The 27,888-nt window shown below is 37.4% G+C and overlaps 1 protein-coding gene across 1 annotated transcript in view; it reads right to left on the bottom strand.

Moving 5' to 3' along the window:
- Positions 1 to 27,888, bottom strand: part of Cfap54 (cilia and flagella associated protein 54) — a 263,007-nt gene that overhangs the window by 133,351 nt on the left and 101,768 nt on the right. The window contains exons 32-40 of the mRNA XM_042693361.1: positions 22,819 to 22,933; positions 21,401 to 21,501; positions 19,066 to 19,296; positions 16,938 to 17,077; positions 14,556 to 14,734; positions 12,316 to 12,543; positions 9,407 to 9,630; positions 9,180 to 9,315; positions 5,968 to 6,076 (exon numbers count right to left, since the gene is read on the bottom strand). Of these exons, the coding sequence (XP_042549295.1) occupies positions 5,968 to 6,076; positions 9,180 to 9,315; positions 9,407 to 9,630; positions 12,316 to 12,543; positions 14,556 to 14,734; positions 16,938 to 17,077; positions 19,066 to 19,296; positions 21,401 to 21,501; positions 22,819 to 22,933 (1,463 nt within the window). The remainder of the gene's footprint in view (positions 1 to 5,967; positions 6,077 to 9,179; positions 9,316 to 9,406; positions 9,631 to 12,315; positions 12,544 to 14,555; positions 14,735 to 16,937; positions 17,078 to 19,065; positions 19,297 to 21,400; positions 21,502 to 22,818; positions 22,934 to 27,888) is intronic.

The raw sequence follows: 27,888 nt of genomic DNA, 5'->3' as shown, positions 1-27,888 counted from the left end.
TCCTCAAATCCACTCATGTACCCAAGGATCTACTGTGTTGTGAGCCAAACGCACAGGTCAAATATGTCCCTAACTGATTTCCTAATCTATCTCTCTCTGTCTCTGTCTCTGTATTGCTGTCTCTGCCTCTCTTGTCTGTCTGTCTGTCTGTCTGTGTCTGTCTCTCTCTCTCTCTCTCTCTCTCTCTCTCTCTCTCACACACACACACACACACACACACACACACAAACCCACAAAAATATCTTCCTCCCATAGTCTTTCATCTCATTAAAGATGGCTTCACCTTTCCAGATGCTTGGGCTGAAAGCTAGAATCATCAAGAGGTGCTTAGAAGTTGTTTTTGCCGAAAAACACTGCTGAAGTTTACTTTATCCCAAGAAAAATCTACAACCAAGAGAAAAGCTAGCATCCTTGCTTCCATTTTGTATATTTCTTTGCTGTAAGCCATTCTCTCTGGCTGGAATCACTTTGTAATCACCTTGGAATTTGGGACAGGAAGAAATAATTGATAGTATCTTTATGATGGTGAACCAAAACTAACCCTAAGAAACAATGGAGCCTCCTCAAGACAGAATATCCACTAAATAATGAAGAGTTGTTTAATCATGATCAGTAATGACAGCAATAACAACTTTTTAGGAGCACCTCCCAAAACCAGGACTGAAATAATGGTCCACCAGGCCACACTCAGACCAGGACTATATAATTATTATGCATATCTCTCTCCCTGCTACCCTAGGCTTCTTGTATATCTAAATCTACAGCTCATGTCTGTACTCCAAGCTGAACTAAAGTTCTGTCTTCCCATAGCATGTATTATTATATAACTATAATATATATAATATAATATAATAAGCTATGTTTATTATATAACTATAATAAACCCATTTTCTTTGCCCTTCATCTTGTCTCTTTATTTGGCAAAAGGGGTCAGTAGCCTGACCTGACTTGTAGAACTTGTGGGGTTTGGGCCTGGAACCTAAAACTCTGGTTTCAACTATTCTCTCATGCCCAATCACAAATTCTGTAGGACCTCCCTTCAGAAAATACACAATACACTTCGAGTCCCACCATAACTCACCATATGCTCTTAATTACAGCTATTGTCTTCTTCATTGTTTTCTTGTTTCCACACTACTATGTGCTCTTGGCACAGCTATTAGGAGATGCCCTTTAAATTTAAGTAGATTTATGTCACCCCTTGTCCCAACCCTTCCATCTTCCCCTCGCCCCCAATTACCTACAGTAAATCTATAGGGCTCTATGTGACCTGGCTTTCCATTACTGCTCTGCTCTGCCTCCTCCTCTTACTATGCTCTCCTTTATTCTATTGCCTTTTTAAAAGAGCTGCAGTCCCATTAATGTGGACCCCATTCTCATGAATCACTTTTCAAAGACCTCACCTCTAATACCTTCCTATTGCAAGATTAGAAACTTGACATGAATTCTGAGGGGCCACAAACAGTTGACCCATAATAAACGGAAAGAGGAAGGCTGGAACCCCCCACATATTGATAGTATTCTCTCCAAATTAGTATTAATACATGTTAAATTTGGTATGATAATATTTACCTCAGATGTTCATTGTTCCAACCTGTGTCCAGCATGAGACACATTAGAAGACACTGGCTCACATTATAACTGCTAGTCATATTTTAAAATATAGACATGTGCCACCTAGGAACATTTTAGTAAATGATAACCCACATATACAATAACAGTTCCACAAGCCTATATTATATCACCTCTAATGTCATAGCCATCTTAGTTTGTACAAATACACTGTCTGAAGATCACACAACATGGAATGGCCAAATGATACATTTCTCATAATGTATGTCTGTCATTAAATGATGCATGACTGCACATATTGAGCATTGACAAGTCTGTGCCAGACACTAGAAGAATACAAGTGAACAAAACAGTCCTTGCTTTGAAAACTTAAACTCTAAGTGTTTACAATAAATCATCTGAATAAAAATCATCCTGCTATTTTTTAAATCAAATATATGCTGATAAATAATCCTTCTTTGCACTTTTCTCAAACTATATTTTACTTTTTTGGTGTGGTCTTAGAGTTTGAATTCAGGACCTTGAACTTGTCAGATAAGCATTCTCCCACTTGAGCCATGTTCTCACCCATTTTTGGTTTCATTATTGTAAGACCTCATGTTTCTGCCCAGACCATACTGGACTGTGGTCCTCCTGTGTGCACTTACTATGTAACTAATAACAAGAGAAGATGCCACTGCCCCTAGCTTTTTCTCGGTTACAATGCAGTCTTGTGAACTTTTTGCCTGGGTTGCCTTAGCCATGATCCTCCCAACTGCTAGAATACCACCTCAACAGTCTTTTTCTTTGCTTTTTTCTTTCTTTTAGTCTTTTTTCTTCCTTCTTCCTTCCCTTGATCTTATTTCTTTCCTTACTTCTGTTTTAAAGTCTTTTTCATGTCTTAGAATACCTTTTTAATTAGTCCAATCAGTGTTCTGTTGGTGGTGTTCTGGCTGTCTACATGAAATAAATAATACAAAGAAATGAGGAAATATCCTCATTCAGAGCCTTTTTCCTAATAGCTGTGTCTCAAGGGGGCTCCCTTCTGAAAACATTCATAGATACTTCATAAAACTATTCAAAAAAACATTGGTAATGGAGAAGAGGAGGAGAAGGTGGAGGAAGAAGAGGAGGAGGAGGAGGAGGAGGTGGAGGAGGAGGAGGAGGACGAGGAGGATGAGGAGGACGAGAAGGACGAGGAGGAGGAGGAGAGGAAAAGGAGGAGGAGGAGAGTAAGCTATTATGTCTTTAATTGTACTGAGGTAGCAATAAAAACCAAAATGCCAATGACTCCTGAGAGTTGGGTCCACCAAGAAAGGAACCCAGGGAGTGATTTGAACTTTTCAACTGCTTTCTACACATTAATTCAAATGTCTAAGGCACTAATAAAACATACCTGTCAATGAGCTGGAAATTCCAACACATCTCAGGACTGAGTATCCCCACCAGAGAACTTAAATAGCAATAAGGTCAAAGCTCAAGAAAGAGATCCCAAATAAAATGCAAAAGCAGCTCACAATAAAAGGCATATCCAGGCTTATCTCTCCCACAGAGCTTAACAAGCAGGCAAGAATACAATAACTATACAACGAGGTATTCTCAGTTCTCCAAACCCTACTGAGACTATACCAAATTACATATGCATTATTAAATAGTTGAAAGGAGAATAGGATGCTGTTAAATAATGAGAACACCAAATGTTCCTTGGCACTAGGGAATTACAGTATCTGTTGTAAATAATTAAATGTACTAAGCATCACACCAAAAGCTGTTAAGCCAAAAGAAATAACTGTAAGGTTCAAGGAGTGATCTGATGTGGAAAGCATCATGAGTGTCCTCAGACTTATAAGAATTTCAACCCGGGACTGGGAAGGTGGCTCAGTGCTTGCCTTGCATGCATGAGGTCTTGGGTTCGATTCCTCAGCACCACATAAGCAAAAAGAAAAAAGCCACAAGTGGTGCTGTGGCTCAAGTGGTAGAGCGTTAGCCTTGAGCTGAAGAGCTGAGGGACAGCACCCAGGCCCAGAGTTCAGGCTCCATGACGGGACCCAAAAAAAAAAAGAATTTCAAGCCGGTCATGGTGACATCATAAGACTCAACATGCTTTCACTGTATTTGATGTTGGTATAATATGTGGAGGGGAAGGGCAAAAACAAATCGTTTAACTAGGGATACAGGTGGACCCATTGCAACAATGAGATGTACAAGTCGTTATGTCGAAAAACGAACTTTACAACGTTGGTGGGGGGTGGGAAGGATTGGGTGGGGGGAGGGAGGAGTATGGGAAGGGATGGGAAGGGGAAACAAAGATAAGGCAACAATGCTTGCCCATGTAATTGTAACTTCTCTGTACGGTATTCTCACAATAATAGTAATTTTTAAAAAAGACTCAACATACTCATAGACACATCAATGATTTGAATTTAGAATACTGAGAATAAATCAGCAGCATAATCTCCAAAGCATAGGTATAAATATACTACTGCTATTATAATGTTTTCACTTTTTATCTCTTCAAATATTCCTACTGAAATCATAGTTCAAAGGCTAGAAGTCCACCACAGTTGAGAATCCAGTCAAAGGATATTGACCTCTCTTCTGCCCTACCACCTCAGCTTGCCTTACCAAATGCTGCTTTAACCAAAAGGAAGTGCTTTGTTTACACATTGTATCCATCACATATAAGCCTCTACTGGTACATGGGGTATGTTCGTCACAATTCTTGGCCCAGTTTCTCACATTTGTAGTTACCTTTTGAGGCTAGAGGTAATCATGATAATTATATTCAAGTACAGAACCTAAAACTGGGGATCCCCAAGGTTTCACAGAAAGGATCTAAAAAGGGAGAACATACCCAGGAAGAATCACATCTATAACTGAAGCTAATTATAGGTGACTTAGCACCAAAGGCGGTCCTTCCATTCTTTACTGAATCCAAAGGCAATCTGATTTATTATTGACAGTAAAACCTACAGTCATGGCCACTAGCCATGTTACCTAAACCCTTCTTCATTTCTCTTTTTCCCAGTAGTAAAATATTCAGTTTGAAACCTCCAACTCCCATCAAGAAAACCTCCCACATCCAATGAGAAACCTTCAACTTCCACCCTTTCTATCCACAAACCTTCCTACATCAGGGAAATTCTCTCTTCCTTCTTTTCCCCTTAGCAGAAACAATGTCCATCCCTCTTGTATCTCAATCCCTCCATTTTCTTCCTCAAAGTCCTGCTCCAGTAAAAAGAAAAAATCTTTGTCTCTAGTTTTCCTTCTCTACTGGCTCTTTCCTTTTAATATATACCCATACTCCTCTTCTTTCATCTAAGAGACATGTAAACAAAAGTAGGCTCTCCTGAGCCTCCTGAAATCTGCATTCCCTCTGGCTTCTGCTCTTTGTCTCTTGGTATCTGTGTCTCTCCCTTCTTCTCTGCCTCTCTCCATCTATCCTACTCATATCTTTCGCCTCTCTCCTCCTGTTTCATAAAAGGCAATTCTCTACTCAATGAATCTCTGCAGATGTAACACACTGCTCAAAATACTCATTTCTAAAGTCACAAAGTCATTCATTAGCAAATAAGAGATACCAATGATATCAGTGACAAAACAGTGACTCCTTGCTATCACAGAACTCATACTGTAGGAGAGGAAATTAGTAATCAATAAATAGTACATAAATCCTAAATTATATAGTCTGAGAGATAAGTTTTTCAGCATTATAAAAGCATACAGCAGGGTTAAAGAAAATGAGAGGAAGCGGGCAGGGTACTGTTTAAAACTGGTATGGGTAAGTCATTGAAAATATATACATGAAAATGTTAATAGAGGGAGGGCTTTTCAGTCAGACATCTAGGTGGTAGAAAGAAGATTTCAGGAAGGGGAAACAGCTGGAGTAAGGCAAGGGTATCACAGCAAAAAAGCTACCTATATGTTATGTGACCTGACTGGTGACTGCTTCCTATTCTCAAAGGTTTCTTGCGTGGGCTTCCACCTCTTAGGGGATGTCCCACTTCTGTCATACACTGTTATTCTTCTTGTTGTTTCCTGAGTCTCAAGAGCCCTTCATAGATTCTGTATCTCTTTACCCTGAGTACAGAATCAGAACTTAATACTTTAATCCTTTAGTGTTAGATGTGTCCATGCAACTTTGGGCAATGAAATGTTAGCAGATATGACATCCATCACACTCTGATGACAGCTTTTAGAGCCAGCACATAACTCAACACATGTCCATTTTCTTGAAAAAGTGTTTAATTCCCCCTGAAGTAACATTTATAGCAATGTAAGATGGTAAGTGTCAAATAGATCACATACAAATGAACCTGTAAAATAAATTTCACAAACATTGTAATTGACATTCAGAACACATTGGCAAACTTTGTTTGGAAGGAAATCAAGGTTCAAGTTTAAGTTGATTCTGACCTGAATAGAAGAGCACTGTTAGTAAATCCATATTGTTTCCTGTTTCTATTATTTTGGGTGAAGAAGGATCAATCTTGAGCTGTTTCCCAATGAAATTTCGGCAGGTTATCTTTAAAAGGAAAGATGAAAGAAAAATATTTCTTAACTAGGGGGAAAAAAAGTTTAAATTTGGATTACTTGAAATGTTTTTTCTCATCTCTTAAAATAAGGAGATAATAAGACAATGGTACAAATAACAGCTAACAGAATAGCATTTAATCATGAGAACTTTTGGGATCAAACACTACTACGTAACTTCTCATATTGCTTTTATACAACACAGCTGGAAGAATATTATGCAAATTATGTAGCGCAATTAGAATATGATTTTCTTATATACCATAAACTCACTAGTCTAAATATATATTCTATTAGGTAAGTTGAAACATATTTAAAATATAGCCTGCTTTTCTGATGGCAGATTTTCCAGCCTACTCATAATTAGTGCAATTTTAACTTCCCCAGTGAAGTTTTTCAAAATTAATTGCCTCTGTAGTATTTTGACAACTTATTTTCTAACAGATATTTGAGTCCTCAAATTATAAAATATCTGAAAACAGAAAAGTTTTAGATAGAAGGAAATTCTTTCCAAGTCAAATGCAGTCAACATTTCTCTACTCCTATGTCTAGATATTTGAGGGATCATTCCAAAAACAGCCCTCCTTGAACTCTAGTCTCATATGCCTGCTCCTTTATTGTTCTGTGGACACGTCTATAGCAAGACATAAATATAATATAATGAGATGTAATTCCTTCCCACAGTCTACCTAACCTGTTTATTTCCATGTCTCCAGCTTAAATAACATTTATTAAACAACTATTGGGTGTTCCATGCTGGAAGGAAGACAGATGACAAAATGAACAATTCTTAATTGTAAGGAATTTATTCTATGTGTTAAGAAAAATAAAATAATAAAATATATAATAAAACAAAGAATCATGACTTCTGTGGAGAAAAACAATGCAAACAGACACATAACTAATTAAAAATGTCATAAGGAAGAAAATTGATATAGGCATTTGGAAGAGCAGCATTCCAAGAAAGACAACAGCAGATGTAAAGCCCCTGAGGCAAGAATTTGGGGGAGAGAGGGTAATAGTCACCAGCCAGTAACAAGAGGATATGTTATGAATGATAAATTATATTAAAGTCACGAAAACGATGTTCACTTTACTCTGAATTAGATGCAAAGGTAGCACAGGATTTTAAGCACAGGTGTGACATGGTCTGACTCAAGTGTTTTTTTTATTTTTTAATTTTTTAAATTTTATTGTGAAGATGTTGTACAGAGGGGTTACAGTTACATGAGTAAGGCAATGAATATATTACGTGTCAATCATTGTTACCCCTGCCCTTCCTTCTTGTTGTCCCACTATCCCTTCCCTCCCCCAGCTCCCTCACTCCTATCCCCCCTACCCACCCTTGGTGTGGAAAGTTGTAAAGTTCATTTCCAATATACTGTCCTGTGGGTATCTTTGTTGCAATGGGCCATCTTGTGTCCTTGTTTCAGCATTTTCTTATTGCCCTTCCCCTCCCCAGATTACACATATTTATATACAAGATGCAGGAGATCAAAATCGGATAGAGTGACAACAGGAGATATGCCATAGGAGAAAGAACATACAAAGGAAACAACAAAAATAATAATAAAATCACATGGTACATTTAAAACAATAACAATAAAGACAGACCTCTTGTGTCCATATCTTGGGGTTCATCTTCACTTAGCATCATCTTATATGGTCATTTGTACATAGTCTTTGAGCCTTTCAGCTCATCTGATAAGATTATCCTATATGTATACTAATTATTGCAAATAAGGGAAAGCATGAGCCTAAATTTCTTTGGGACTGGGTAACAAATCCTCAAAGAAACAACCACCTCATTAATAAGTGGGCTAAAGACTTAAAGAGAAACTTCTCTGAAGAGGAAATAAGAATGGCCAATAGACACATGAAGAAATGTTCAACTTCTCTGGCCATAAAAGAAATGCAAATCAAAACAACACTGAGATTCCACCTCACCCCAGTTAGAATGGCTATAATCAAGAATTCTAATAACAGATGCTGGAAGGGGTGTGGCCAAAAGGGAACCCTACTGCATTGTTGGTGAGAGTGTAAACTTGTTCAGACACTCTGGAAAGCAGTATGGAAGTTCCTCAGATTCTACGTAGAGCTCCCCTAGGGTCCAGCAATCCCACTTTTAGGCATTTACCCAAACAATCACAAACAAGACCATACTAAAGCTACCAGCACAACTATGTTTTTCACAGCATTATTCACCATAGCTAAGATATGGAACCAACCCAGATGCCCCTCAGTAAATGAGTGAATCAAGAAAATGTGGTACATTTCTGATGCTTCCATCAGAAAGAATGACACCACTCCATTGGTTAGGAAAGGGAAAGACTTGGAAAAAAGTCATATTAAGTGAATCAGGTTTTTAAGAGTCATTTCTATCTGCTACATTAAGAGCAATAGGAACACAGTATTTTTTTCTTTCTTGCTATTGTTTTAACATATTTAAAATGCACTATGTGATTTTTTTTGTTTCTCTTGTATGTTCTTCCTCCACAGTGTAACTCTTGTTTTCACTGTATTTGACCTCGGTGCTCTGAATCTTGTATATACATTTTTCTAATTTGGGAAGGGGAAGGGAAATAACAAAATAAGGGTACAGGTTGACCTATTTAACAATGAGATGTACAAGAAACTATATTGAGGACAAACTTTACAACTTGAGGGGGGAAGGAGTTGGGGAGGTGGGGTGGGAAGGGATGGTAGGGGAAAAACAAAGGAGGAACTTAACAATGCTCGATAGGAAATGTACTCATTACCCTACTCATATAACTGTCACCCCTCTGTACAGTATTTTTACAATAAAAAAAAAAAACAAAAAAGAAGCTGGGGAGTGGTGGCTCATGTCAACTGATGACAACCATCTTTCTCACTACTCAAGATGCCTTGAAGACAACCTTAATTCTTCTCTTGCTCTCACACTCTACTTCAAATAAGGACTTAACTTCATACTGTTTCTAAAAAATACTGGCACACAGTAGGCTTCTTATAATGTTTGCTGATTGGGATAAAGAATATCTAGGTGAAAATCATGTTCGGAATGCCCTTTTGGTTCCTAAATCTTTTCTATTGGTAGTAATTTCCACTGCCCTTACCTTCTCTTTGTGTTCAGCCTCATATCGTGCACACGGTTGTTGGGAAATATCAGGGCCCTGGAACTTCTTAATTCTCAGAAGGAGCTGACGTTGGGCATATACTAGCAGTGGGGTCACTTGTTCTGTGTATCGCTCACTAGGCACAAGTAAGGAATACATTACATCCGTTTAAAAAAAAAACTTGATTTTCCAAAAGAAGTCTGCTCTTTCTAATTGTCATTACTTACTGTGAAATTATATTAAATTGAATAGCAAGTGATACAAGTGTTTCCCATTTTTCCACTTGATATAAAATTTCTAGAGATTTTAACACGAAGTCATGGATCCATTTCAAATCAACCACATTTATGTCATCCAGAGGGTGTTCAAAAACAAGGCTGGAACCACCATTATCATATTTGATATTCCCATAACAACTTGGGACACTGAACTCTCCATTGTCTTCAATAAACTGTAACACATTTAAAAACATTTCTTTATAATTTCAGATTTTACTAAGTATTTTTTCCAACAAATGAATGTGATAATATGGCTGGGGATATGGCTCAAGTAGTAAGGTATCTAGCAAGCTCAAGGCTTAAACCCAGTACTATTAAAAAGAAAAATAAAACAATTAAAAAAACTGGGCGCTAGTGGCTCATGCCTGAAATCCTAGCTACTCCAGAGGCTGAGATCTGGTGATTGCAGTTCGAAGACAACCCAGGCAGAAAAGTCTCTATGATATTCTTATCTCCAATTAATAACTCAAAAACCAGAAGTGATGCTGTAACTCAAGTGGTAGAGCACTAGTCTTGAGTACAAAGTAGCTCAGGGACAGTACCCAGGCCTTGAGTTCAAGCCCCACAACCAACAACAACAACAACAAAATTTCTAATGTGACAAAATAACTCAACTAAAAATAACTAACTGATGCTGGGCACTGGTGGTTCACACCTGTAATCCTAGCTACCCAGGAGGCTGAAATCTGAGGATCTGAGTTCAAAGCCAGCCCAGGTAGGAAAGTCCATGACTGATCTCCAATAAAAACCATCAGAAAACTGGAAGTGTTGCTGTGCCTCAAGTGGTAGAGTACCAGCCTTGAGCTAAAGAGCTGAGGGACAGTTCAAGCCCCGTGACCAAAAAATAAATAAAAATTCAACTGGACTAAACAATTAAAATACATTTTAATACAAATCAAAGCTTGATCACCTGAAGTGATACCATCCAACAGAATTTTCTGAGCTGTAGTTGCCCTGGTCAATATAATCCAATTTAGTCACCAGACAAATATAGATAATGAACTTCTGAAATGTGACTTAAGTAAGTGAACTTCAAATTTTATTTGATTTTAAATATTTCAAACTTAAAGTGAAATAAACACATATAGCTAATGTTTACACATCATAATCTGAGATCTATACTTCTCAACAGTGTACAGTCTCTAGCCATTTAAATAAATAAGGATATTAAACCAGCATAGTAGAACTTTTAGGACAAAAAAATTTTATTCCTTAGTATGTTGGTTACTGTGAGGTCTGCCCCAGGCAATACTGACACTCGCCTCCCCACCTCTTAGCTAAGTCTCCACCCAGTACTTGTGTCACCTAGGTAACTGGCATACCTGGAGGCAGTCACTTCCCCCTTGAGGTCATACTCTGGACTGCCCTCAGGTCAAACCTCGCATCAGTCCAAGGGAGGGTCCCAGGCCCTGAGGTCACATCAGCATCCTGTGTGACCACACCTTCCCATGTCTGGCGACACCTTCCCCCCCCACACCCCTTCTCAGGTGGGACCTCAACCCCTTTCCTTCAGCCATGAACTTTTCCACTATGCATGGCAGGTAAACTTCTCTTCCTGCCTGAATACCATATGGTGTACTCTTCATTGGCTACCTAATTAAACCAACCTATTTAATTTACCTAACAGTTACATTTATTGGTTTTCAGATTATGTCTCATTCATTGATGTCTCATTCATTGATGTCAGGTCAAACTTGTGGAGTGGAAAATATTGTAGAAGGCCTGTTTTACCAAAAGTACAGAGTCATTGTTTCTACCTATGGAGAAGATGGAGGTCTGGAGGATCATATTCCATCCTAACTCATGGCTGGGCACCTACATGTTATCCCAGCAATGCTGGTTGTAGTCCAGGTTGGCCTGAACATAAAACCCTATCTTGAAAATAACCAACCCAGAAAGAGGCTGGTGGAGTGGCTCATGTGACAGAACACCTGCTTAGGAAGTTCAAGAGCCTGATTTCAAATGGCAGTGCCACAATACCAAAGCGGAAGGAGGTTTCCAATAGTTTAATCCTATTTACTCTTTTATTTTCTAGTCATGGGGCTTGAATTTGGGGCTTGGGCACTGTCCCTGAGCTAGTTTTCCTCAAGGCTAATGCTTGAGCTACAGTGCCACTTCTAGTTTTCTAGTGATTAATTAGAGGTAAGAGTCTCATGGATTTAACTGCCTCAGCCTCCTAAGTAGTTAGGATTACAGGTGTGAGCCTCCAGCACCCAGCTTGTTCTTCTGATATATTGCTAATACCTATTGCTATTACCTATTTTCCTTCTGAAATATTACAAAGTCACTGTTTATGTGACTTTGTGACTTATTTTTGGCAGTTCTGGTGTTTGAACTCGGGCCTTGAACACTATACCATACAAGCCACACCTCTAGCATATATTTCAATATGTTTAAGCTAATTTATTTGCATTTTCTACTTTGTTTCCATAATTTAAATGACAATGTGGTAGATTTTAAATAACTGCAATTTCTACCATATTTGGAATAATAAAACTGGAATAAAGATCAACTGACAAGTCATCCTCTGAATCTACTTCTTTATCTGTCAAAAAGATTATCATGTAGATTAAATGCACTAAGCTTAGTGTAGGAGGTGGAATGTTTTAGGAGGTGGAAATATTTCCATTTTCTTCAAATTAAATTATTAGAATAAGATATTTTAGTTAATATTAATGCAAGTTGTATAGTGCAAACAAATAATAATGAAAAGCAAATGAAATACAGAAAATCAAGTGAAAACTGAAGAGAAAGTATCAGTTTTACACTCATCCCAGGCTTTATAGGCTTCATAGTAAAAGATACATGTTTTAATAATTTTTAAAATAATTTTTAAATAATTACCTAAATGTCCTTACCTTAAGAGAACCGCTAATTTGCAGTTGTAATAACATATCAATAAGTAATTCTGCTCCCAAATAGAATGGTATAACAGAGGTACAGAGGAAGCCTTCCTGACTAATTGAAAATGTTTTGTAAAGATCTACTGCCTGTTTAAGTAGTATCTGCAGCTCTTGAGTGAAGTTCCAAAAGACTCGACAGCAGTTCTGAAGTAGAGTCCAATAGCCACCACGGTGAGCAAGGACCTAAGGAGAAAACAACAGTCAAAGCTCCAAAGTCCCAAAAGGAGTCCAACTCTACAAACATCGAGGTCAATAATAAAAATTATACCATTTGCTATGTGCCACTCACAAGCTAGATACTGTGATAAGATGTTTACATGTAATATTTAATTTGAATATTAATCCTATGAGATAGGTATACTAGCATTCTACTCAGTGAGGAGGAAGTGGAGTCATGGTCATCACCCTAGTAAGTGCAGAGTAGGATTTGTGCCCCAGTGGTCCATACCTGGAGATACAGAAGTGAGGGCACTTGAATCTGCCCTCATGCTGCTTCCATGTATCAAATAGGGCAGACTTAGGGATTTATGGAGTAATAAATTATATAAAGAACAAAAACACAGAAGTAGGTCAGAACTGGAGAAGCTATGAAGGTATGACAGGACTTTTTTCAGACAGGATGTGTTAGCAAAATAATAAACTTTGCCAGAGAACCACACAGACATCCAGGTACATAGAACAAAGAAAGGTTTATTGCCAGGAGAGGGGGGCCAGCAAGACTTCTTCTCACAAGGGAGGAATGAGAAGAAGCACCGGCTATTGTCTAAACCTAAGAGGTTTAAGAGGGGCTAAAAGGGGATAGGAGGTTCTGGTGTGGACCTGTGGGCCAGGGGCTTTATCATGGTGGACTAGGATTTATGGCTACTATCCAAATAGTAGATAAGAGTCTTGCAATTGTCCAGACCTAAAGGTCATTTTAAATGGCTCTTGTTGCCTTATATGGTGATAGCTGCCCCAGAGAAGTGCCATCCCAAGGTAAAGGGGGTTGGAAGTAGATTATTTACTGCCTTTACTACATGGGCCTAGTGTTGCCTCAGAAGGGAGCATGCTAAGGTATGGAAAAGGGAAAGAGTGGACTAAGCTATGGGAAGGGACTCATTTTGCTAACAAGATGGTCAGGAAAGAAGTCTTCTCTAAGGAGGTGGGAACCCAAATGTTGCATGAAGGTGGTAGATTTGGGGCTGTGGAGACAGAACATTTGAAATTCAGGAAACAGTAAACAGAGGATGGAGGTTGGAAATGCAGGCTGGGGGAGAGAGGGGGGAACAAGTTTAGTGATTTCAAGACCACAGGATGAGAGTGGGCTCAAGAAGAGCAGGAGAAATAAGAGCTGAGTTCTACAGAGTATGTGGAATTCAGATCTTCCATAACCCCTGAAGCTAGAAAGAAAGGAAAATAAGAGTCAATGCTTATAGTGGTCAAGGGGATGATTGGTGTCTACCTGACATTTTGTAAAATTCACCCTGTCCACTCCTTGGAGACTACAAAAATCTAGATGTTCTTCTGTTATCTAGAAAGAATAGTTCCCTTTTCCACACAAGAAGTGTTAAGTATATGCATTTCCTGCTATGAGAAAAAAGACTCATCTCTTTATAACTGATGGTTCCAGTTCTGTGTTTAACCATTTACTACATAGTGTCTTTAAAGTATATAAAATAGTTAATAGTTTAGCAATCTATTGCATATTTTTAAAGCATGAGACAGAAAAGCATTGCAAAGAAAATGTAAGTGGCCAACAGAGAAAAGAGATTGGGCTATGAGGAGGCCATTCTATAGCTGTGAAGTATCTTCCCTGGTCCTAGAAGAGAGAAGGTTATAGTTTCCTAGGAGACAGCAAGACCCCAGAGAAGATCCTGTGGCATCGCAAGAGAGTCTGTGTCCTACATGTGGCATGAAAGCAGCAGGACATGTGTGAGAGTCACAGGAATTTCATGGACAAGGACAAAGGCTACATGGGCTGAGTAGATGATAGAGAACTAAAGGAGCATACTTGCTCTCTTGACAACCTGACACTGCATAAGACTTCAGAACTGGAAAAGAGAAACACCTCAAAAATGGCTGTAGCTAAATCCAATAAGATGATGTCACGTCAAAACTAAAATTATATTCAAAACTAAATACATGTGGGATATATCTTACATGCCTGATTTTATGGGCTAAGATTTATATATGATCAAATAGAAGAAGTATCTTACCATTGCTCTTCTGCAATATAAAAAGGTTTTCATAAAATGATCCAGTCCCAAATTTGATGCTCGATCCTTTTCTTTGACATTAAGAACTAACTGAGAGTCGGACTCATACATTATTTGTGGCTTACAAAGAGTTTCTTCCTTGGCTTTAGCATTCAGAAGTTCAGAAAATTCTTCATACTCTACAGTTTAAAAAAAGGTATAACATTATTTTTAAAACAGCATAACACAAACATCAAATGAGCAATCCAGATACTAAATGCTCCATAAAATTTGGAGCAAGGGTAGACTAACAGAAGCACAACAAAGCAGGGGAAGTTACCAAAGACAGGTACTTAAATGTGGGAGCACAGGCTGGATTTAGTCATGTATAAAAATACGGAGAACATTTCATGCAACAGTGAAGGCAAAAGGAACAATGCAGAGAGAAGAATGAATATATTTAGGGAAAGCAATGACAATCCCACTGGTTTTTAATTTCCTCCAAGTAGTTATATCCATGACACATGCACTACAGAGCAAGTTTCACTCTGAGTTCATCAGTGCAGCAACCTTGGCCATTCATTTTCCTGCAGGTATAGCCACAAAACAGAAACACTGGGATGAATGTAATGGCATACATCATAATCTAAGCTACTAGAGACGCAGAGTCAGGACGATCATGATTTGAGGTCAGCATGAGAAAAGTCAGCAAGACCCTGTCTGAAAAAAAAAAAAGCTAAACTAAAAGCAAAAGCCTATGTGTAAGAGTGAAGGGGAGGGTATATAGTTCAAATGACAGAGGTCTTGCCTAGTGAGCATGAGGCCCTAAATTCAATCCCTAGCCCACCCCTAGTACTACAAAGCAGTAATGATTTTCCTCTCACAATCTTCAAACTGTACCAGACAACAATTCTCAGTAGCAGAATACCCTATTGCTAATAGAATTTTAGGTTGTAATCAGGGAAAATTTAGATATTATAATCTATATACAAAACTCAGTCTATACCTATGGAATTTACCATCAATATACAAAAATATTATTTGCAAGAACCAGTTAAACCTAATTTATGCTTAAAAGAAATTAGCATGTTAAGTATATGAATCAGCACTACTGATGTATTAAGACCTTGATTAATAATAATTTATAAGGATCTTAAAATGCTAAATAAATGGGTTTGTGAGAAATGAAGATAATAAAAATAAATTTTTATTCATAACACGGGTGGCATTTGAGTGACTATCTACTGGTTGGGAAGTGTGTTCAGTCTCTCCCATCTTTGCAGGAAAAGCTTATAAAATCATCCATATTTGGCACATGTCATCAGCACAGCACTCAGATCCAGAGACCTGATATGCACTGACTCTCTCTCAGGGTCCCCTGACACCTAATATTTCTTGGTCCTGTTAGCAAAATATTATTTCATTCATCTTGGAGTGAGATTTTACAAAAGGTGCTAGTTGGAGATCCTAGGGCAAAAAGTGAACTGTCCTTTGACAATAAATTCATCTGTTATGAATATTTTTGTGCCTGTTTTGTGTTAGTACATTTAGTGGAATTAGAAAAGTTCCTTCTACTAAACAAGTAGAAATAATAAGTCTGATAACAGTTCTTCAACTGTCTTTAACTACTTGATGCAACAATATTTGACAAGAGCAGAATAGTCAAATGCGTTTATGTTGGAACATACGAAATAGGTATTTCTGAATACATGTGATGACACAATAAAATATCTATTTTTAATACAGCAAATTCCATACCAAAACTCTATGACTTGCCAGGTTCAGGAGGCTCATGTCTGTAATCCTAGCTATTCAGGAGGCTGAGATGTGAGGACTGAGATTCAAAGCCAGCCTAGCCAGGAAAGTCTTGAGAATCTTATCTCCAATTAAACACCAGAAAGCTGGAAGTGGAACTGGAGCTCAAGTGGTAAAAAGAACTCGTTAAGCATCCTGAGTTCAAGCCCCAGAACCAACATCATACACACACACACACACACACACACACACACACACACACACACACTTCTTTTTTTTTTTTGGTCCGGTCGTGGGGCCTGAACTCTGGGCCTGGGCACTGTCCCTCAGCTCTTCAGCTCAAGGCTAGTGCTCTACCACTTGAGCCACAGCGCCACTTCCAGCTTTTTTCTTTTTGCTTATGTGGTGCTGAGGAATCGAACCCAGGGCCTTGAGCATGCAAGGCAAGCGCTCTACCACTGAGCCACCTTCCCAGCCCACACACACACACACTTCTATGACTCAAGTAAATATAGCTGGAGTTTTGGAAAAGGGCATGTATATCTTTTTGTGTCCAGGGGTGTGTGCATACGTATGTTTGTGTATGTGTCTGTGTTACCAATAAATAAAAACCTACAGACAATTAGTAAATCAAAATACTTATCTTACCTGATGATAAAGTTCCCTTCTTTTTTTTAGTTGAAAGGAAATTAAGTATTCCCTTGTAGTTTTCTATTTTCAATTTTGCTGTTGGTAATACAGTTCCTGAATTATATAGTGAGAACAGATTAGGATCACAGGTTCGGAAACTGCAAATGTAAATAAACCACACTTAAAAACGATATAGACAAAACTGAATGAAGTATGTCAAATACAATGCATTTTTATTATTTAAAAATGTAATAAGCTCTCAAACATTTTGATGGGCTCTCAAATTTTAGAACATAAATTTGGGCACTTAAAGCCTTTCTTATTAACTTTTAAAATTATGCAATGTAAGCCTGCTCTTAAGAATTTTAAATTAATATCTAGTTCCCTGAATGAGCACTAGAACAAAAATTTGTGTCAGACTAAAGCCAACTGACTTAAGTGCAACTCAGTGAAGATGCCTACTATATAGAACAAAATGTCCATAACTGCTATTTCTTTTTAAAAATAAAGACTAAGCCATAAACAGCTTTCTACCAAAAACAATTAAATAGGTACTATATATATAAAATCAAGGTCTTAATAAAATCAAAGTTAGCAGCAAGTTACAATTACACAAATTTAGTCAATGTCTTATTGTGCTAGCATGAGACCATGTATATTTTGTTATACATAATTGGAAGTTGAAAGACTTCCTCATTCCAGAATAGTAAGGAAATCTATCTTTTCTCTGCCAGTGATTTTAACCAAAATTCTGGAGAAGCACAGATACCAGAACAAAATTCATGTGGATTTCAATTTATGTATCTTTTCCTCATTACATTATTAACTCCTTAACTCATATTCCTGTCCCTAGTCTTTTCTCTCTTCAATCCATTTATATGCTACTGCTATAGAAATTTCTTATAATGGTACTTCTCAAAAATCTTCAATAAACTAGGTTCTTGCCATTTTAGCTTTGTAGGAGGCTGAGATTGGGAGGATCACTGTTCCAGGCTAACTCAGATAGAAAACTTAGAAAGAAAACTCTAAATGGTAGAAATGGGGCATGGTGGTATCATCTGAGCTCAGACAAAAAGTCTAACATAGATGGATCACAATGTAGATATGCTCCTGGGCTGGAGGTAAGACCTTATCTCAAAATAAACCATGGTAAAAAAAAAAAATAGCAGGGCTGGAGGCATGGCTAAAGAAAGGTCTTACCTGCTTAGCAAGAACAAAGCCTTGAGTTAAAAAAAACTCCAGTACTGCAATAGTACTAATATTTATACTAATAATAGTACTAATCTATTAATGATAATCCTCAATAATCCCCTACTGCTTAGATTTCATAGGAATCAATGATCTGGTACCAATTTACTCTTCTAATTACTTCACACCACTCCCTTTCATATGCCCTAGATTCTGGTCAGACTACTTGAGGTTCTTATCCTGTTTCTGTGCTCCTGCAACTACCAAAAACGCCTATTTTCCTACTTGCTCACTTCTAAACCTTGCGTATTCATGCCTGCTACATCTAGCCAGAAGAGAATAGTCCAAGGAAGATGATACCTTTAATTGTAGGTACTAGTGAACATCTGTGATACAATCTACCAGTCTCTTACTTGTACATCTTTTTCATCTTCTCATATGTGCTACAGCTAACTCAGTACTTGGCAGATATTTTTTGCATCATAGGCACTATATAAGCTTTTTAATGGTTACATGACATTCCATATTATGTATTTATCTTCTATTTCCCTCAACACTTAGCCAAAAGCACTTACAAGAGTTCAAAAATGTCTATTAAACTAATGACAGAACTTTATTACATGAGAAAACACAATCTCTTCATAGAGATTTCAAATATAGAAAAGAAATATTTTCATCAGGTATACTAACATTATCATGAAATTACCCTTGCACTGAAAGCCAGACTGACACATATGCGGGATTTATACAAGTTAGAACTTCATAAGTAAGGATTTATATCCCCAGCACTTGTTTGGAAAAGATTCTGACATGCTAAATTAAGAAATATCACAATGGCTAGAATACACAGGGATGTTCTGTAAGCCTCAGTGTCACCACCTTTGAGCCTTTGGCATACAAATGCACAATCCATGTTCATGAGGCTAACAAAATGTGATTTACTAATACTATACTATACCTGACCAACGGGTGTGAAGTACCAGGTTTCGCCTTCGTGCGCTCCCCTAGCTTCTGTAAAAGCAAGTGGTAGTGTGCGCTTGCCAGAAACAGGTTCATCTGAGCTCTCCAAGGCATTTCCTCCAGAAATATTTGATGAAATCTCTTCTTTCTAATGTAATTTACTACTATTGGAGTCAAGCAATCTCTCAAGCTTCGGGATGCTACTTTTCTAACATCAGCTCTCTTATTTCTGCCAAGGGAGAAAGACGTTTAAAATTGTACAACTTCCAAGTATGTAATAAAGAAAAAGGTTTCTAATTATCACAAAATACATTAAGAAGATATTTAACTTCCCTTATGCAAATGTTTCTGGTTTACTTATCATTTCCTCAGTGCTAAAAATGTGAAATAGGATGGAAAAGAAGACAAGGATAAGCACCAGGGACAACGACAACACATATTGCCTTGAAGCTTCTCCCATGTTCCAACCCAACCTAGAGATTTTCTTGTCCATAACCAAAGGTTACTGGGATTTAATGCTCATACTCATGGAGCAAATTTTGCTTAATATGAAACTCTAAAGGAAATGAAAATAGTCAAACTTAAATTATATGCTACAGAAAAGATTTTCAAATTTTAGTTAATATTTAAGTTTGGTTTTAGTTTGGGTTTGAGCTGTTTGAGATATATTTCCACTATGTTGCCTAGATTGGCCTCAAATTTACATCCTCCTACTTCAGACTTTACATGTTTTAGTGATATCTTATTTGGGTTCTTAATTATTAATTTTTAAATAATTATCATGAAAATTATAAACATTAGTCTTTTCCATATGTAAAGTCAGTTCTCAAAAAGGCCAGGAGCTCCCAGGTGATTAGCTATATCCTCCTTGCTCTTGAAAGTGAAAGTTAGAAGAAAAGCTTCCTTCAGATATGATGTTGATTGACAGACTCCACATGGCTTGGAAGGACACTAACCACAGCCTACCAATGATGTAGAATGCCTCTCATTTCATCATCTCAAAGTCTGTTAACATTATAGAATTCCAACAACCACATTTATCACACTGGTAGTGATGGCCACACAAGTTTTACAAATTGTTGCATATATATATATGTATATATGTATATATATATATATATATATATATATATGCACACATATAAAATTTCCGTAATCTGAATGAGGTCCATGGATTTTATCAGTGTCAATTTCCTGTGATATTGTACAACAATCAGACACTCTTAGAAACTAGACGATGGCTTTATGGAGTCAATTTCTTATACTGCATATAAATCTACAATTATCTGAAAATAAAATGCACTATACAACAAGTATGTCCACATTATAAAGTATTCAAGATTAAATTTAGGGCTATATACTACAGACTAGAAAGAAAAGGAAATAAGAGGTTAGAGTATTGCAAAGGAATCAGCAGAACATTATCTGTTCACATTCAAAAAATTAAAAAGCTGATCTAAGAAAAGCAGAGAATAAAACAATGGTCACTAGAAAGCATATGCAGAGAAAGACAGATAGATGTTAGATAATAGGTACATAATATAGTTAAGATAGGAGGTATTTATTCAAGTATTCTACCACAATAAGATAACAATACTTAACAAACATTTATTTTAAAAAATTTATTGTTTCAAAATAATCAGATTCCCAACAGATAGAAAAGATAAATATTAGCGGAGATGGAAATTCTATCATCGTACATTGTATACATGTATTGAATCAGCATACTGTATCCCATAAACATGTACAAACATGACATGTAAATTAAACATCAAAAGAATATTAGATTCTCCTTCAAACTAAGGGATCTCCTCACTAAACTACTGTTACCACCAATTGTTCTACAACCAGTTATCCTACAGCGCATCATTCTTCTCATTCATAAAATATATAGGACTTTAAAATATCTGCTTAGTTTTTTTACTTAGTTACTTCATTCTCGTCACCAGTACACAAGCTCCTTGAAGACTATGATTTTTTATGTCTAGTTCACCAGTGTATCCTCCATACCCGAAATAGTGCCTGACACTTGCCAATAAATGTTTGAGGTGTTGTTTTTTTATTTTTCATTTTTTAGCCTGGAGCTAGAACTCTGGGCCGTGGTGCTGTCCCTGAGTTGTTGCGCACAAGGATAGCACTTTACCACCTGAGCCATAGCTTCACTTTTGGCTTGTTAGTAAATTAGAAATTCAAGTGTCGTAGACTGTGCTGCCTGGACTTTGAATCAGGATCCTCAGATCTCAGACTCTTGAGTAGCTAGGATAACAGGCCTGCGCCACTGGTGTCTGACTCACATAGCAATAAATGTAAGCTTTTAATTAATTACTTAATACCTTTCATGTTCTGGCAATTCAAGTAAATTTTGATTTTTGGAAAAAAAATCCTTGAGGGTTTCTCTTCTTCTACGTCTTCTCCTTGATCCCACTTCTGAACTCTTAGTAGATGGAATAACAAAAATATTACAAATTAAATATAAGCTTTGAAACAAACACTTAATGCTTATCTTCTAAGATTGAGACATAAGAGTTTCTATCATTCAACTGAAATTACTATCAAATGTAATGTTAATACCCTTAGACAAAGATCTTTGACTATAAAAACCCTATATGATAACTTAAGAATCTATAATGTATCACAGAATTACAAAATTATGTTTTTGGTATTTCCTTCTGTTTCATATTATAAAATTAAAATGTAGTCAATCATTTCTAAATACATGATCTCATAATTTTTTTTGTCAGTCATGGGTCTTGAACTCAGGGCCTGGGCACTGTCCCTGAACTCTTTTGCTCAATATAGCTCCACGTCCAGCTTTCTGGTGATTAATTGGAGATAAGAGCCTCACAGACTTTCCTGCTTGGGCAAGGTTTTGAAGAACCATGATCCTCAGTTTCCTGTGTAGCTACAATTAGAGTCATGAGTCACCCCAAGCTTGGCATAATCTCCAAGTTTCATTAACTTAAAATTCAAAACTCACTAAAGCTACCAGCACAACTATGTTCATTGCAGCATTATTTACCATAGCTAAGAATTGGAATCAACCCAGATGTCCTTCAGTAGATGAATGGGTCAATAAAATGTGGTTAATATACAAATGGAATTCTATGCTTCCATCAGAATGGCATCACCCCATTCATAAGGAACTGGAAAGACTTGGAAAAATTCTATTAAATGAAGTAAGCCAGACCCAAAAAAACATAGGCTCCATGGTTTCTCTCACTTATAATAATTAGTATATGTCTAGGACAGTCCTAGCAGAGGATCACAATAGCTCAATAGCCATGCACATATGACATATAAAATGATGCTAATAGAAGTGAACTCCAAGAAATGGATACAAGAAGGATTTTTGTATTTTTTAATGTATTGTGTGAAGTTATTTCTTTTTTCATTCATTTTTCCTCCTTTGATTTATCCCCATTGTTACTGTCTTTGATTTTGGTACCCTGTGTCTTGTACATACATTTCGCTATTGGGGAAGGAAAGAGGAATAACAAAATGGTGAGACAAAGTACAAAGGGTGAACCAATGCAACAGCGATACTCACAAGACACTATGTTGGAAATGAACTTTACAAATTGGGGGTAAGGAGAATCGAGGGGTAGGGGAAGTGGGAAAAAATGAGGAAGCAGGTAACACTATTTGTCAAGAAATGTACTCATTACCTTACTTATGTAACTATAACCCCTCTGTACATCACTTTTACAATAAAATAAAAGTTTAAAAAATTCAAAACTCAGAAGAAACTTACTTTTCCAATCTCTATTATTACAGCTTTGAACTTCTTTGGATATTTCCCTGCCTTTTTATTTAAAATATTTTCCTTATATTTTTGTTTCTTTACTCCAAGTAGAGACTCATTCCTCCTAATATAAAAAGATAAAGTTAGCCAGAAAGATCTGCAAAAGGTATCAAACTACCCAAAAGTAATAAAATGTTACGGAATTCTATTACTAAAATTATGTAAGAATGAAATCCAAAAACTGCTGTGTCCCATTCATAGATCAGACAGTGATCTCTGTTCATGGAGAAACAGAAGGCCTCTGAGAAGAGCAAATCATCAGTCATACTATAAGACACAAGGAGCTGATGTGTCTATAAGAAATGGACAAGAATTGAAGGCATCATGTAGACATAAAGAAAATAAATACAGATAATTCCCTTCACACTAAGAAAAAAAACTATATCAGAGTACCTAAGACATATCTATCTTGTGAGAGCTCCAGCAACTACTGCCTTCTGGATACCAAGAGAAGACAAACACTACATATCTGTTGAACTTTCTTCCTCCCCTAGTCATGCAAAGAAGTTCTTGACCTTCTCTTCACATTTATGAACTTTAGTGGATTCCCCTTCTCCAAATGATTATCCTTCTATTGATACTTAGCAGTTAATTTTTTTCTGAAATTTATATACTTTCTAGAATTTACATTTCTTTTAGGAAGTACTTGCTAGGTACAGAAAAATTCTGCTGTAACATGACAAATGGGATCCAAAAATGTAAATTGAATAAAATGAAGAGGTGCAGCAGTACAAGGTTAATGCAGTGACTGGGTGTACAGATAACTAATTCCTGGAGTTAGAATGTATTATATGATCTAGTCCATCTTGGTCCCACTGGCAGTGCCCGGCCACTTCAATTTTTATGAAGACTAAAATCCTATGGTTGGTTGGGACTCCAGCACAGTTGCAGCAACTTCAAGAATCTCCCAGTTAGCTGATATTCATTTATGCTTTTCTTTTCTGGTTGAGATAGAAAGCCTTAACCAATTATTGGTAGGGGATTGGGGACTCAAACTCTGCAACTTACATCCTGAGAGCAATTGCCTGCCATATTCCACTGATATTAGTCTCTTCTCCATGTCTTTCCTATCATACCAAATATTTGAAGGTTGTGTTATGTTGCTCCAGAAATAAATGAGAAGGTAAAGAGAATATAAAGATATATACACTTAGACTACCACACGCCTCAGCATTTTCCTTCATGCACTAAAATACTTGGAGCCACTGGGAACATCAAACTTATCTACTTGGTGACTTCAAAGCTTTGCTGGTTTTCTATGCTGTTTGTGGTATGTTAAAAAAAAATTGTGCCAGGGGCTGGGAAGGTGGCTCAGTGGTAGAGTGCTTGCCTTGCAAGCATGAGACCCTGGGTTCAATTCCTCAGCACCACAAAAGCAAAAAAAAGCCGGAAGTGGTGTGACTTCAGTGGTAGAGCGCTAGCTTGGAGCTGAAGAGCTGAGGGATAGCACCCAGGCCCAGAATTCAGGCCCCACAACCAACAACAACAAAAAATAATAATTGTGCCAGTATGGGACCTGAGCTCTGTCCCTAAGCTCTTTTGCTCAAGGTTAGCACTCTATCACTTGAGACACAGCTCTACTTCTGGCTATTTTGGTAGTTTATTGGAGAGAAAAGTCTCACAGATTTTTCTGCCTGGATGGCACTGAACTGCAATCCCCAGTTTCAGCTTCCTGAATAGCTAGGATTACAGTCGTAAGTCACCAGCACCTGGTTTATGGTTTATGGTTTTGTTTTGACAGATCATATTTTTAAAATTTTACTCAGTCAGCATTATTGATCTTCTAATTTATGGAATTCATTATTTTTATTCTTATAAATACCTGTCTTTAACATTTCAGTCCCAATGGTTTCACATATATATTCTTACTACCTCACAAACATAAATATGTTATATATACTAAGAATGACTGACTTATATATTACTTCCCACTTTTTTTTTTTGTCATGGGGCTTGAACTCAGAGCCTGGGAACCATCCTTGAGCTTTTTAATTCAAGGATAGCACTCTACCATTCTGAGCCACAGCTCCACTTCTAGTTTTGTGGTGGTTAATTGGAGATAAGAGTCTCACAGACTTTCCTGCCCAAGCTGGCTTTGAACCATGATCCTCAGATCTCAGCCTCCTAAGTAGCTAGGATTATAGGCATGAGCCACTAGCACCCTGCTTACTTTCCACTTTTTTATTCTCTTGTTATAGGGCTCTGCTAACACAGCCTACTAAAGTCAATATACTAGAAAACTATACACATGTTTTAAAATAGCTTTATGTGAAATAAAAATTATCCACTTTTAATTATGAAAGAATTACTCTAAACAAATTTGAATTATCCAATTTTTTAAATTTTTACTCAACTATTACAAAACTTTCTAGAAAATCATTACTTTCAACTAGATTTTTAAAACTATTAATGTTAACTTATAATTATGCTAAATTATTACGATTGTTAAAGAATCATCTATTGGAGTTAACCAATTAGATTCTCTTAGAACCAACTTATAATTGATTAATTTCAACTTTTATTGTTTTCTTCTTTCTTTGATTTCTTTCCTTTTTTGTTTGTTTGTTGCTGTTGTTGGTCATGGGGCTTGAACTCTGGGCCTGGGTGCTGTCCTTCAGCTCTTCCACTTAAGGAAGGCGCTCTACCACTTAAGCCACAGTGCCACTTCTCGTTTTCTGGTGGTTAATTGGAGACAAGAGTCTCATGGACTTTCCTGCTCAGGCTGGCTTTGAACCAAATCTCTGAACCTCAGATCTTAGCCTTCTGAGTAGCTAGGATTACAGGCATGATCACAGATGCCTGGCCTATTTTTTGATGTCAATAAAATTCTACCTAATTTTATTTTCTTACTTTGTAAGAGAGACTTCTAAACATAAGAATCTGTCTCTTGGGGCTGGGAAGGTGGCTCATTGGTAGAGCACTTGCCTTGCATGCCTGAGGCCCTGGGTTCAATTCCTCAGCACCACATAAGCAAAAAGAAAAAAGCCAGATGTGGCACTGTGGCTCAAGTGGTAGCTAGCCTTGAGCTGAAGAGCTGAGGGACAGCGCCCAAGCCTAGAGTTCAAGCCCCATGACTGGACCCCCCCTCCCCCCCCCACACACACACCACAAAGAATCTGTCTCTAACTGCTATTTCATATACATTTAAAATCTAGGGTTCCTCATTAGAATTATTTTCAAGAGCACTTTTTTGTTGTTGTTGTTGTTTGTTTTTACTTTTTTTTTTTTAATTTTATTTTATTTTATTTGTGAACATACTGTACAGAGGGGTTACAATTACATGGGCAGGATAATGCGTACATTTCTTACCAAGCATTGAAGCCTCCTCCTTTGGTTTACCCTTCACATCCCTTCCCAGCCTCCCTCCTCCCCCCCAATCCCAATCCTTCTCCTTCCCCCCCTTCGCCCCCCCCCCTGCACCGACGTTGTAAAGCTCGTTTTGGACATGACAACTTGTACTTCTCATTGTTGCAACAGGTCCACCTGTATCCTTAAACAACTGGTTTTTCCCCATCTCCTCCACAAGTTATACTGACATCAAATATAGTGAAAGCACGGGTTATACTGTGGGGGAGGGACATACAAAGCAACAAAGAGATAATCTTATAAATGCGTTCGAAACACATGCATGAAAGAAAAAACATTAAAATACATATCTAAGGGTTCGTTTTCCTGACATCACATTATCTGACCTTTTCCGCTTGACTCATACATATACTAGATATTGCAAATAAGGGAAACCATGGGACCTATGTTTCTTTGGGCCTGGCTTACTTCACTTAATATAATTTTTTCCAAGTTTTTCCATTTCCTAACAAATGGGGCAATGTCATTCTTTCTGATGGAGGCATAGAATTCCATTGTGTATATATACCACATTTTCTTGATCCATTCATCTACTGAGGGGCATCTGGGTTGGTTCCAGATCTTAGCTATGGTAAATAATGCTGCAATAAACATAGTTGTGCTGGTAGCTTTAGTGTGGTCTTGTTTGTAAACATTTGGGTAAATGCCCAAAAGTGGGATTGCTGGGTCATAGGGGAGTTCTATGTGAAGTCTTTTGAGGAACCTCCATACTGCTTTCCAAAGTGGTTGAACAAGTTTACATTCCCACCAACAATGAAGTAAGGTTCCTTTCGGTCCACATCCCCTCCAGCATCTGTTGTTGTTAGAGTTCTTGATTTTTGCCATTCTAACTGGGGTGAGGTGATATCTCAATGTTGTTTTGATTTGCATTTCTTTTATGGCTAGGGATGTTGAACATTTCTTCATGTGTCTATTGGCCATCCTTCTTTCTTCTTCAGAGAAGTTTCTCTTTAAGTCTTTCTCCCACTTATTTATTGGGCAGTTGTTTCTTTGAGGATTTGTTGTTGGGGGGTTTAATTTTTTGAGTTCCAAGTATATTTTAGATATGAGACCCTTGTCCGTTGTATGGCTAGTAAAGATCTTCTCCCAATCCGTGGGCTTTCTATTGATCTTGCTAGCTATGTCATTTGCCCTGCAGAAGCTCTGCAACTTTATGCAATCCCATTTGTCCAACCTTTCTTTGATTTGTTGTGTTTCAGGGTCTCTATTCAAAAAATTTCGGCCTGAGCCAAGGAGACCTAGGGTTTCTCCTATTCCATCCTGTAATGTTTTCAGAGTGTCTGCTTTGACTTCAAAGTCTTTGCTCCATTTGGAGTTGATTCTGGTGCAGGGTGATATATAAGGATCTAGCTTTAGTTTTCTACATGTAGTTAAACAATTTTGCCAGCACCATTTACTGAAGAGGCTGTCTTTCTTCCATTCTATTGTTTTAGCTCCCTTATCGAAGATTAGATGGCTATAGGTCTGTAGGTTCATTTCTGGGTTTTCAATTCTATTCCATTGGTCCTGAGGTCTGTTCTTATGCCAATACCAAGCTGTTTTGATTACTATGGCTTTATAGTAGAGTTTGAAATTTGGTATTGATATTCCTCCAGCAGAGTTCTTTCCGTTGAGGAGCGTTTTTGCTATTCGGGGTCTTTTATTGTTCCATAT

The sequence above is a fragment of the Dipodomys spectabilis genome, unplaced genomic scaffold (genome assembly GCF_019054845.1).
Source record: "Dipodomys spectabilis isolate Male_0828 unplaced genomic scaffold, ASM1905484v1 ptg000163l, whole genome shotgun sequence".
NCBI classification, from domain to species: Eukaryota; Metazoa; Chordata; class Mammalia; order Rodentia; family Heteromyidae; genus Dipodomys; species Dipodomys spectabilis.
This window is presented reverse-complemented; position numbering and strand designations above follow the sequence as displayed.